Source organism: Portunus trituberculatus, chromosome 14 (genome assembly GCF_017591435.1).
Source record: "Portunus trituberculatus isolate SZX2019 chromosome 14, ASM1759143v1, whole genome shotgun sequence".
Classification (NCBI taxonomy): Eukaryota; Metazoa; Arthropoda; class Malacostraca; order Decapoda; family Portunidae; genus Portunus; species Portunus trituberculatus.
Window position 1 is genome coordinate 6,712,119 of NC_059268.1, and position 12,065 is coordinate 6,724,183.

Sequence of the window (12,065 nt, forward strand, 5' to 3'; positions counted from 1 at the left end):
ACAAAAGGTACTTGAGCCTTCCATCTCCTGAATCTCATGCACTTTATATCTCTGCCCGGAATCATGCCAAGTCTGTTCTTCAACTTGCCAAACACTCTTTCATAAATAGGAAATGTCAAAATCTTTCAAACTCAAACTCTCCTCGTGACTTCTGGCATCTAGCCAAAAACATCTCAAATAACTTCACTTCTTCATCTTTCCTCCTTTATTTCATCCTGATGGCACCACTGCCATCTCTTCTGTCTCTAAAGCTGAACTCTTTTCTCAAACCTTTGCTCACAACTCCACCTTGGACGATTCTGGGCTTGTCCTCCCTCTCCTCCTCCCTCTGACTATTTCATGTCTACAATCAAAATTCTTCGTAATGATGTTTTCCATGCCCTTGCTGGCCTAAACCCTCGGAAGGCTTATGGACCTGATGGGGTCCCTCCTATTGTTCTCAAAAACTGTGCTTCTGTGCTTGCACCTTGCCTGGCCAAACTCTTCCAACTTTGTCTATCGACTTCTACCTTTCCTTCCTGCTGGAAGTTCGCCTACATTCAGCCTGTTCCTAAAAGGGTGACCGTTCTAACCCCTCAAACTACCGTCCTATAGCTTTAATCTCTTGCTTGTCTAAAGTTTTTGAATCTATCCTGAATAGGAAGATTCTCAAACATCTGTCACTTCACAATCTTCTGTCTGATCGCCAGTATGGCTTCCGTCAAGGTCGCTCTACTGGTGATCTTCTGGCTTTCCTTACTGAGTCTTGGTCATCCTCTTTTAGAGATTTCGGTGAAACTTTTGCTGTTGCGTTAGACATATCAAAAGCTTTTGATAGAGTCTGGCATAAAGCTTTGATTTCAAAACTGCCCTCCTACGGCTTCTATCCTTCTCTCTGCAACTTTATCTCAAGTTTCCTTTCCGACCGCTCTATTGCTGCTGTGGTAGACGGCTACTGTTCTTCTCCTAAACCTATTAATAGTGGTGTTCCTCAGGGTTCTGTCCTGTCACCCACTCTCTTTCTATTATTCATTAATGACCTTCTTAACCAAACTTCTTGCCCTATCCACTCCTACGCTGATGATACCACCCTACATCTTTCCACGTTCTTTCAGAGACGTCCAACCCTTCAGGAAATCAACAGATCACGCGGGGACGCCACGGAACGCCTGACTTCCGATCTTTCTAAGATTTCCGATTGGGGCAGAGAAAATCTAGTAGTTTTCAATGCCTCAAAAACTCAATTCCTCCATCTATCAACTCGACACAACCTTCCAGACAACTATCCCCTCTTCTTCAATGACACTCAACTGTCTCCCTCTTCCACAATGAATATCCTCGGTCTGTCCTTTGCTCATAATCTTAACTGGAAACTTCACATCTCATCTCTTGCTAAAACAGCTTCTATGAAATTAGGTGTTCTGAGGCGTCTCCGACAGTTTTTCTCGCCCCTCCAACTGCTTACTCTGTATAAGGGCCTTATCCGTCCCTGTATGGAGTACTCTTCGCATGTTTGGGGGTTCCAGTCACACAGCTTTGCTTGATAGGGTGGAATCGAAAGCTCTTCGTCTCATCAACTCCCTCCTCTGACTAACTGTCTTCAGTCTCTTTCTCACCGCCGAAATGTTGCATCCCTTTCTATATTTTATCGCTATTTTCATGGTAACTGTTCTACTGATCTTGCTAACTGCATGCCTCCCCTCCTCCTGCGGCCACGCTGCACAAGGCTTTCTTCTTCCTCTCATCCTTATTCTGTCCAACTCTCTAATGCAAGAGTTAACCAGTACGCTCAATCATTCATCCCTTTCACTGGTAAACTCTGGAACTACCTCCCTGCATCTGTATTTCCGAATTCCTACAACTTGTCTTCTTTTAAGAGGGAGGTATCGAGGCATTTGCTCCCCTAATTCTGGCTGACGGTTTTGGCACTTTTTGAACTCTTTGGAGAGCCAGCGCTCAAGTGGGCCTTTTTCTAACTTTCTATTTTTACCCTTGGCTGGCCCTCTTCCCTATGTAAAAAAAAAAAAAAAAAACAAAGGACAAAGACAGTTTCGCTAGCCTGTCCCTCCTTGATATTAGCAGTGACATGGCTTTAAACTTCGTGGTCCTCCTTGACTGTTTCTTATATGAGGAATGTAGTTTTTCTCTCTATTCAAAACGCCACCACGGTCTTTCATCCACTGGTTAATAGATTGAATATGTTAAACGAAGTACTTAAAAAAAATGTACTTGATATTTTCTTATTTTCTCCAGGCCTCAAGTGTAAAAATAAAGAGCACGTAGGGCACGGCGGCGCGGCGAGGGGAAGAGCTTGGCGCTGAGGGCGATCAAATGGGAAACACACTGGAAAATTGTTGCATGTGGACATAATGTTCCTGTTACTACATAACGCTCACTGAAGTAAACGCTCTTTTCAGTGTTGTAGACTATGTACTACGTATATACATCTGCAGGATGACTGAAAAGACTACAGTACCTAAGTCAGGTCATGGCATGGGGAAGAGACGGCAAGCCACTGTTGGGGGCGGGCGGGAATGTGAATGGCGCGAGGAGAACATTAGAAGTTTGAGGCGCATCTCTGTGAAACAAGACGGAGCGGCGACAGGCAGGGGCGCTAAGCTAACCTTTCCAACGTGACCTTGAAGACCGATAAAAACTGAGGCAGCCGGGAGGAAGGGTGTGGGTGACCGCCGGAGGCCGACTGGTGTACGGTTACCCAGCCCCGGCTCGACCCCGCGGCGCCAAGGCCTGCCTGCTTCGCCTTCTTGCTCTTCATAATTACCTCCAAAATTAGACCACCTGACTCTCTTTTTAAATTAAGGAACTGAAACAATATATATATATATATATATATATATATATATATATATATATATATATATATATATATATATATATATATATATATATATATATATGATTATGTATTCGATTAGAAGCCGTTCAGTAGCAAATGACAGAGTTGTTTCCTTATTTGCATAAATAATTATAAGAAAAAGCCAAATAAAATCGGACTTGTTCTCCTTGGAGAAATACAGCCTCGTGCACCGTCTTAAAAAATATCCATACTGATGCACCTGATGCCAAGATATTACTGCTGTTTTCTTGTCAATCTAACCTGACAAATTAAAACATCAATGAACTTTGGATATTGTTGTAATATTCCAATGTTGCGGGGCCTTGAAGGAGCCGTCACGGGTGGAATGACCCGCTTGTGTGCACACGTCAGTCGTTCGGTGCAACACAATAAACTCGTTCAAAAATGGCCTCGACCGTCACCTTCTGCAAGCAAGTGTACAGTGAAGCAGAAAGACACAATTCTTGATGCTTGATTTACTTCACAACCTAGGAATGGACGTCTCCAGGAACGAGGCGCCCCGCCAGCCTCGGGCATCCTCAGCCCCATCCATCTACTCAATGACCTCTCCACATGCCTTCCACAACATTCATTCTCTCTCTCTCTCTCTCTCTCTCTCTCTCTCTCTCTCTCTCTCTCTCTCTCTCTCTCTCTCTCTCTCTCTCCACAGACCACTAAGCCTTCACGTAACCACGCCTCCCTCTTCCTCCTTCTCACAACTCGGGGTCACACGCCAACGGTTTTTTCTTTTCTTTTTTTTTTTTTTTTTTTTTTTTTTTGCGGGGGAGTTAGGATTCTTTCTTTTTGTACCGGGATTACATTATTAAGGTCTGGCCACCATCACTGTTGTGTAATACATGTGTGTGGTAGAAAATAAGGGAAGAAAAAATAGATTAGCACTCTCAAAGGATAGATTAATCTTTTCCTGTTTCTTTTTTTGCCTTGTTTTTTTTTCCCTTTCTTTACACTGATTAAGATATAACGTGGACTTATCGTTTCTGCTGACAAGGGATTGTTGTTGTATCCTTCAAGTAACGCTTGTTTGCACAGAGAGACGAACCAGGAAAAAGATGAAGACTTGTGCCTCTCATGGTAAGAAAAATCTTACTACCTCATCACGCCATCACAACCGTATCACTACCCTATTACCATTCCGTGACATCACCATCACCACATCAGCTAACGCCACTATCACCAATCCCTAATTCCCTTTAAACAAATGTTACGATTCCCAGGTAAACCCCAATCCTGGCGGTCCTCGGAAGAGAGCAAGACAGTGGTGCATGAACTTTGAGCAAACACCACAACACAGGAAACTTAAAACTAGAAGCCGCCTTGTGTGTGTGTGTGTGTGTGTGTGTGTGTGTGTGTGTGTGTGTGTGTGTGTGTGTGTGTGTGTGTGTGTGTGTGTGTGTGTAGCAGCTCATGGCTCTTCCCTGTTATCTGTTCCAGGCATACAAGGGTACAGGAGCGCACACACACGCACACGTGCACACACACACACACACACACACACACACACACACACACACACACACACACACACACACACCTTCAAGTTATTTGCCTCCTGCCAACAAGGGCACGAACACTGTCTTGCATTCTCACACGCTTTCCTCTCAACAGGACTATTTACAGATTAGCTTATTTCACATCTTTTTCTCATTGATGATTATGAGTCTTTGTTGAAGTATCAACAGAATCAATAGTAATTCCTTGAAAAACTTTACTCCTATCTCTTAATAAAAGTAGTCGAGTAAGAGGCTGAAAAGTATCAGGATATGGGACACTACGTACTAACACTCGTATATACGTAACGAGTCATCTGTCCCTTGATATTTGACGCGAGTTATGTAAAGTTTGTCGGAGGTTCGCAGGTACATAACCAGGTAGTCAGTGACCGTCAGAGCAAAATCCTCCAAAGGATAGAGCTAAATCTGCAAGACGTGTACGAATAAAGCAGTGAAGGAAGATCGTTTTGCTACACACACACACACACACACACACACACACACACACACACACACACACACACACACACATACCTAAGACTATCCCTATTGACGGAAGAGAATCTAACAAGACAAGAAAACGAGGCTTAGAGTGAAAAGATAGTCTGAAAAAACTGCACACGCACACACACACACACACACACACACACACACACACACACACACACACACACACACACACACACACACACACACACACACACACACACACACACACACACACACACACACACACACACACACACACACACACACACCATGACGTCAGGAGTCTCTATATTCACTGCCACGGATGAGTCAGCAAGTTGGTAAGTATTATTTAACACAAAGGTCACATGGACAACGCAGCCGGACACTGTTTACGTTCACACCTTGGGACTGCAGCCGACGTGGCCAATGAGGGACTTACGGGACTCAGAAGTAAACATCGAGGCGGAAATAGGTGATGAATAAAGACAACATGATTATCTGTCTCTATACTTCATGACCTTGCTAAGGATTCCGACTCGTGACTTGCAGGTTGGCCAAGTAAAGCACCGTCAGTCTGCTCCTCTCACCTCTCCATTGATCACGGAACCGCTGTGAGGTATGAACACAAGGGCTCGAGGTTATGCATGTGCCGCGTGCCCTTGGTGGAGGGGAAAAAAGATTTCCTAGTCTCCGGCCACTCCTCCGAGGCCCATCAGTAGATAGGGAAGTGACTCGGAGTATCTATTTCCCAGAGGCCATACACGGTGACAGCTTGCCTCATTAGCACTCCAAACATCCACTGGAACTATTTTCAAAGGCCACAGGTACGATTAGTCTGGAGCTCGTGATTTTTTGTCCATAGTGTAGAAGTCTTGTTAATTTATCTTTAGAAACCAGAAATAATATATACATAAATAAATACATAAATAAATAATACTACAACCTTTAGCCAAGGAAAGGCACAGAAAAGGTTTGAGGACAGCAACATTCATGTGTGTCATTCATCCCATATTACCATTACTAATTCCCTTGTTGTGATTTTACTAATGTATATACCAACAGCAATTATGGTGACAGAAATAATTATAGTTTTCTCTTTATGTATATAAATTAACACACGCGCGCGCGCGCACACACACACACACACACACACACACACACACACACACACACACACACACACACACACACACACACACACACACACACAGGACAAAACAACAAGAGGGAAAAAAGAACGGATAGATCCCCTTGTCCTTTACCTTCGCATTATAAAGGGTACAGACTGATAACCCTCCACCTTTATCACTTTTCCTTGTCTTCTACAACACAGAAAGGTATTTTATTGATCAAAATAACGAATATCGTGTCAATATAATGAAATGAGAAATTATTCAACAATGATAAAAAAAATAACACTCGTCATTATTGACTGACATGTTTGTCACATGGAAACATTAATGAACATACGGTCGCGAGAGGAAAAACACGTGTACGTAACTATACCTGGTATGGACACTTACACGTTATTATATACTTAAGTATCGCACAGTCATACACTTCCTCTTGCATACAGCCCTACAACCTCTTCCCCAGCCCACACACACAGTAGGAAGGCATTCAACCAGAAGGGACAACTGGAGGTCAAAGTTTCTATTCACATAATAGAACATCACCGATAAAAAAAATAAAAAAATAAAAAAAACTAATGGCAGCGCAACGTAACAAAACGTGACGCCAGTGTGAAGTCGGTGACGGCCAAGGTGTCGTGGTGAGGCTCCGCTGCAGTCTCAGATGCTGGAACGAGCGTTGCGACAGCTGGCATCCACGAGGCTGGTGGGCGCTCACTGCAACAAACTGTGGGCAACCTCAGTGGCTGCCTGATAGCCGGTGAGGTGTAGGTGTGGTTTATGCACTCCCGCGCCCCAAGGACTTGGCCGTCTGGATTTTTACCCACAGCACCCACCTCCCAAGAACGCGAGTGAAGTGAGGGGAAAGAAAAGAACGATCCAGTGACAGCATAGTGTTTCACTTGTTTGCAAACTAAGCCAGAATTATGGAAAGAGGAAAACCGAGACAAAGATTATAGTGAAAGCTCGCTACAGATTCGAAGCTTCATGCAGCGTTTCTCGAGGCCAGTTCCTCGAGAGAAATTTGCCTTCATTGTGTCCCAAGAGTGTTTCAGTTCATGGTAAAGACATTAATAGGAACTGCTTGAGCCGTGATGGACACCAGGCTGGAAAGTCTAATCAGCAATAGGTGTCACGCGTGACATTGTGTACACTCTACGGATTAATTAACACCTTGGGAAGGTATCCAGGCAACGTCGCCTGGAACCCCAAGGTGCCTGTGGCGCCTGCAAAACCCAACGCCTCCCTTCACTTGCCCACTCAGCAGTCTGCCATGAAGGGCCTTCCAACATGCTTCCCACACAGCTGTAAGTCTGCCACTATCCTCTCCGCGTCTTACTGTGCTGGAGATGTGGTAATATGTTACGTTCCTCTTCACAATTAACACAAGTGTTAACTTGATAACAAGATTTAAACCCACGCCCCTGAAGCACGTGCCGGGCTGAGACACGTGACTAGGCAGAGACACGTGTTGCTGTCATGGGTCAAACCAATGTTAACACACACACACACACACACACACACACACACACACACACACACACACACACACACACACACACACACAAAGAGAGAGACATAATAACTCCTCATAATGTCATTCTGTATTACTCACAAAAACACAAGACAAACAAGGGCACCGGGCTCAGTCCCTGCATGTTTCCCTACTACATTTTTTTCCCTCTTCCTTACCGTAAGACCCTTGACTTCCGCCCCCATTTGAGGGTCAGTGCACCTCCAGCCATCCCCCAAATTCCCTCCTTGCACTACTATTTATTTCTACTGCTTTAACTCACAGCAGCTCTCTGCAACACAATTATTTTTCTCCATTATTATTATCATTGTTGTTGTACTTATTATTATTATTATTATTATTATTATTATTGTTATTAATTTTAATTACAATGATCCATTTCTTTTTTTGTAGTTGCCGTATTTTATTGATTATCTTATAAGTAAATATATATTACACCCCAGAACATAACGCCTCCTTCAAAGCAACAACTGAGTCAGGGAGCACATACAGTAAAGGCCAGCGTGAGTGTTGCTCCCAGTAATGTTACTCCTACGTGACTGAGAGCACGACAAGCCAACGACTCAGTAAATCTCAACAACGTAAGTCCTCTTCCCCTTGACTTGTGAGGTCCGGAGCTACTGTAGTGGACGCATCACGATGCTATAATTAATTTCCGATAGTAACAAACTTGGACGAACAATAGTACTTGAGGTAGTGATCCAAGGTGCTTCTGGCTATAAGATGTAAAGGGAAGGGAGAGAGACTAAGTTCCTGCTGTGGTAAAGACTAGACGAGGGTAAGATTAAGACTGATCACGTGAGACAAGTTTGGCTTTTGCTACAGGGCGGTAGAGCAGATGTGGGAAGAGGGAGGATGTAAATTAGGATGCGGTTAAGCATGTTAAGGTCTTTGACAAGGCTGTGGAGGACAAGGCTGGCTGTGACAACACCGCGAAGGGTGCTGGGCGAGACCGAGGCGTTGGTGCAGTGGCAGGAATGGAGAGTACCACTGGAGGCTGGGACAAGACCGAGCTATGGTAGGGGCAGGTGTTTTTACAGGCACGAGACCCGCCACTCGAGCGTCACAGTTAGGTGGCCTTGTAGGGCTGATGTCGCCTCGGGGCTGCCCGCACTCACATTTACACATTAAAGTTCATTGATCACGGGCCCGTTAGCGGCATCCTGGCCCTCCCTCCCTACATAGGCTCAACCCTCCTATATCACCCTCCCATTCCCTTGCTTGCACCTCTCCTCTCCTCTTGCTCCCTCTTTGTCTCTCTCCCTCCACTGCCCTTGTCTCTTAGATCCGTATTCCTAAGCATTTCTTCGTCTTATCTCTTACACTTAACGGACTCCTCATGTACACTGAAAGTTATTGCGATTTTCAAGGATGTTTTCACAATTGTAATGATAGTTCAAGTCTTTCTGTATCGTCAATAGAAAAAACAACTCATTACAATAGACCAATTATTCTCTTGTCCTCTTGAAAATAGTCTTGATGAGAGAATCAAGTTTTTTTTTAAAGAATACGTTAAGGTTCCTGCTACACACACACACACACACACACACACACACACACACACACACACACACACACACACACACACACACACAAAGGCGATAGTTCCTCCTTACGCAAATCCAGAGACAATCCTTCAAGTAGTTTCAGAAGGACAAAATCATGCCCCAAAATATATCACAGTACACCCGGCTTTTGCAGCGAGGCGAGACCACATACATGCAGCTTGGTGACGTCATGAACGACCTCATGCACACCCCGCGGAGAGTGCGTGCAGTGAAGCTGAGGCACGACCATCTAGGGAGGATCTTATCACATTAACATTTGTCTTGCCCTTATTATGGCCTGCTGGTGATGGCTGGATGACTGTGTACAGCTTCCGTAGACAGAAACAACGCGGTGCCGTGGAGGACTGCGGTGAGAGGAGCAGGAACAAGAGTAAAAAGAAAAAAAGAAAAGTAATGATAAGAATGAAGAGAAGAAATGACTGGATAGCTGTGTACGGCTTCTGCAGACATGAATAAAAGGCTGACATGTGGGGAGGGATGGGAGGAGGGGGAGGAGGAAAGAAATGGTAAGAATAAGGACAAATACAAAAAGAATCACGATCCCGTTGCTGACGATTATGATGACCAGGAGGAGGAGGAGGAGGAGGAGGAGGAGGACGAGGACGAGGACGACGACGACGACGACGACGACGACGACGACGACGACGACGACGACGACGACGACAACGACGAAACAGGGAAATGGTGAAATAGAATCAGTTACGGAGAGGTATTGAAAAACACAACTACGACAAGGACAACGACAACAACTACGACGACGACACTTATCGAATCCACGTCATCATTATCATTACTGTTACTATTATTGTTATGATGATGATGATGATGATGATGATGATGAGAGTCACTATACTACTTTCACAGCTCGTAATTAAGAAGTCTGTAACCAAGGCATAGTTACCGATATCAAGTTTACCGTAATTAGGTTTATTTTCTCGCGTGTTGCTTAGTGATTTCTTTCCTTCTCTATCAGTATCTAAGTGGCATTATTCTTTCCTGAAGAATGATTATAGTCAGTCTGTCTTTACGGCAGGCTCCTCTCATCCTACAAATCATACTTCTATGATGGATTCTCTGCTGAAACTATTCCTATTCTCATTTTATAACCTTCTTAGAGTTCGTCAGCGGGTACACGGTCAATAAAAACAAAGTCATGCTAATTAGAGAGTTGCTAACTCCCTAACAGACCTTCATAAAGTTTAACAAGACGCTTCCGTAAAGCTCTGTTGCAGTCAGCATCTTTAAAGGTTTTAATGAAGTCTAACTTCCATTCATTCTTCTTTTTCAAGATAGTGATGTCGTTGTGTTGCATCAGCATTGCTCTTTCAACATCAACGTTGTTTGTGCTAAGCCCAGGGCCATTACTCTTTCCTTTATTCATCAATTCAAATTCAGCTTTCGTCTTAATGATGGATATATGTTGACTTAGTCAACCTTATCAAAATGACAGCCAAGTCTCGCTACATGAATTGAGTCGTTGCCAGAGACGCTGCAGAATGCTCGAGTGTGATGTGTACGATACTTCTCGGTGAACCAGGAAGAACATGGAGACCTTTAATACAGCCCCCTACCCAAAAATAAAAAAAATAAATAAATAAATAAAATTAAAATTAAAAAATCTGCCGGCGCACAATTTTTCACACAAGTAGCATAACACACCACACCTTTATGTTATCCGCAGTGCGCCAGTCTTTTTTTTTATCTCAACTGAGAGTTTGGCATCTCGACTCTCATTTCCCTCTATATTATCTTGTTTTAATGAAACCAGTTCCGAATCATCCTCTTCCTTCCCCACACTGGTTCCATGCAGGCGCCTCCAGTCTGTGCCTGGTGCGTGTTTTGTAAGCTTTTATATTTTCTTTGCATCTTTCTAGGAACAGTTTCAGATACATTGTAATATGCAAAACTTAAGGATTCATGTAATATTTTTTAGGCAGCCGACCTCCTTATATGTGTATCAGTCTAATTTATAATGCATGCTAAAACAAAACAGATGAACTGTGGACGTGTTACGTAAACCTTTCTGCGCACTTCAAGTAAGCCCTGTACAAGCTGTAACCGTTAAAACAAATAATAATTTATACTGACACATATGTCCTTATTTCCTCTACCACTATGTCCATTATGACGATTTCCGTTGATGAAGTAACTGACAACTCAATGTGACCTTGAGCAAGCACGGGGCAGCAGGGTACCGGGACGCCGAGGCACGGGGGCACGGAGGCACGAGAGATGGCGAGGCCTGAGTCGCTGTGTGAGGCGCCTGGGACACCGATTTATGTTGACTTGACAAATTCTACGTAACTGTTTGTAAGGATTCTTACATTTAAATATACTTACATTCTTATATCAATTCATTTCTTGTCTATGTGTACACCATTAACATCAGGCAGTATTACTAGTGTGTATACTGGATATACTGTAGAATGATATCCGTAGGACAGCATGTTTTGCATATATTCGTGCCATTTTTAAAACGTGGAGTGATGTCAGCTTTAACTAGTGATCACAGCAATTCTTAAACATTATCAAGGCCCTTTCCACTTTACAGTAAGTGCCTTCCCTCACGCCCATATATTGTGCACGGTCATTTTTCTTACAAGGAAACTAAAATGACGCCCTTGAAATTACTCAAAGTTAACTCAGGTGAAGATTTTGTTAACACACTTTTTCTTGTGTCAGTTCACAAAGCGGCCCAATGGTGCAAGAGTTACCGCGCCTGGCCTACAAACACGAGAAATCTGTTCCAATCACTGCAGAGACAAATTGAGAGTTTCGTTTCACGCCTTAGCACTGTTCACGAGACAGCGAGTAGGCAAAAGACGCAAGGCGAGGGACTATGACCTAGTAACTCGGCAAAGAGCAACAGCTAGCTATTCTACTTTCGTGTGTGTTCTTGTTTAGAGACCAGTTGTGTTTTATGCCACACCTTGAGTTGTAAACAATATGAGGTATAAAATTAGTAGTAGCAGCAGCAGCAGCAACAGTAGTAGTAGTAGTAGTAGTAGTAGTAGT

At 43.7% G+C, this 12,065-nt stretch overlaps 1 protein-coding gene across 2 annotated transcripts in view; it reads left to right on the forward strand.

Moving 5' to 3' along the window:
• The first annotated feature begins 6,675 nt into the window (after positions 1 to 6,675).
• The window catches only part of LOC123503636, a 29,444-nt gene continuing 24,054 nt past the window's right edge, over positions 6,676 to 12,065 (forward strand). Inside the window, exons 1-2 of one of the 2 annotated variants that reach the window (XM_045253568.1) lie at positions 6,676 to 7,255; positions 7,926 to 8,063. Coding sequence is in view for 1 of the 2 variants with exons in the window: in XM_045253567.1 (XP_045109502.1) it covers positions 7,222 to 7,255 (34 nt within the window). In the remaining variant the exon portion in view is untranslated. The remainder of the gene's footprint in view (positions 7,256 to 7,925; positions 8,064 to 12,065) is intronic. The other variant, XM_045253567.1, reaches the window with a different exon arrangement.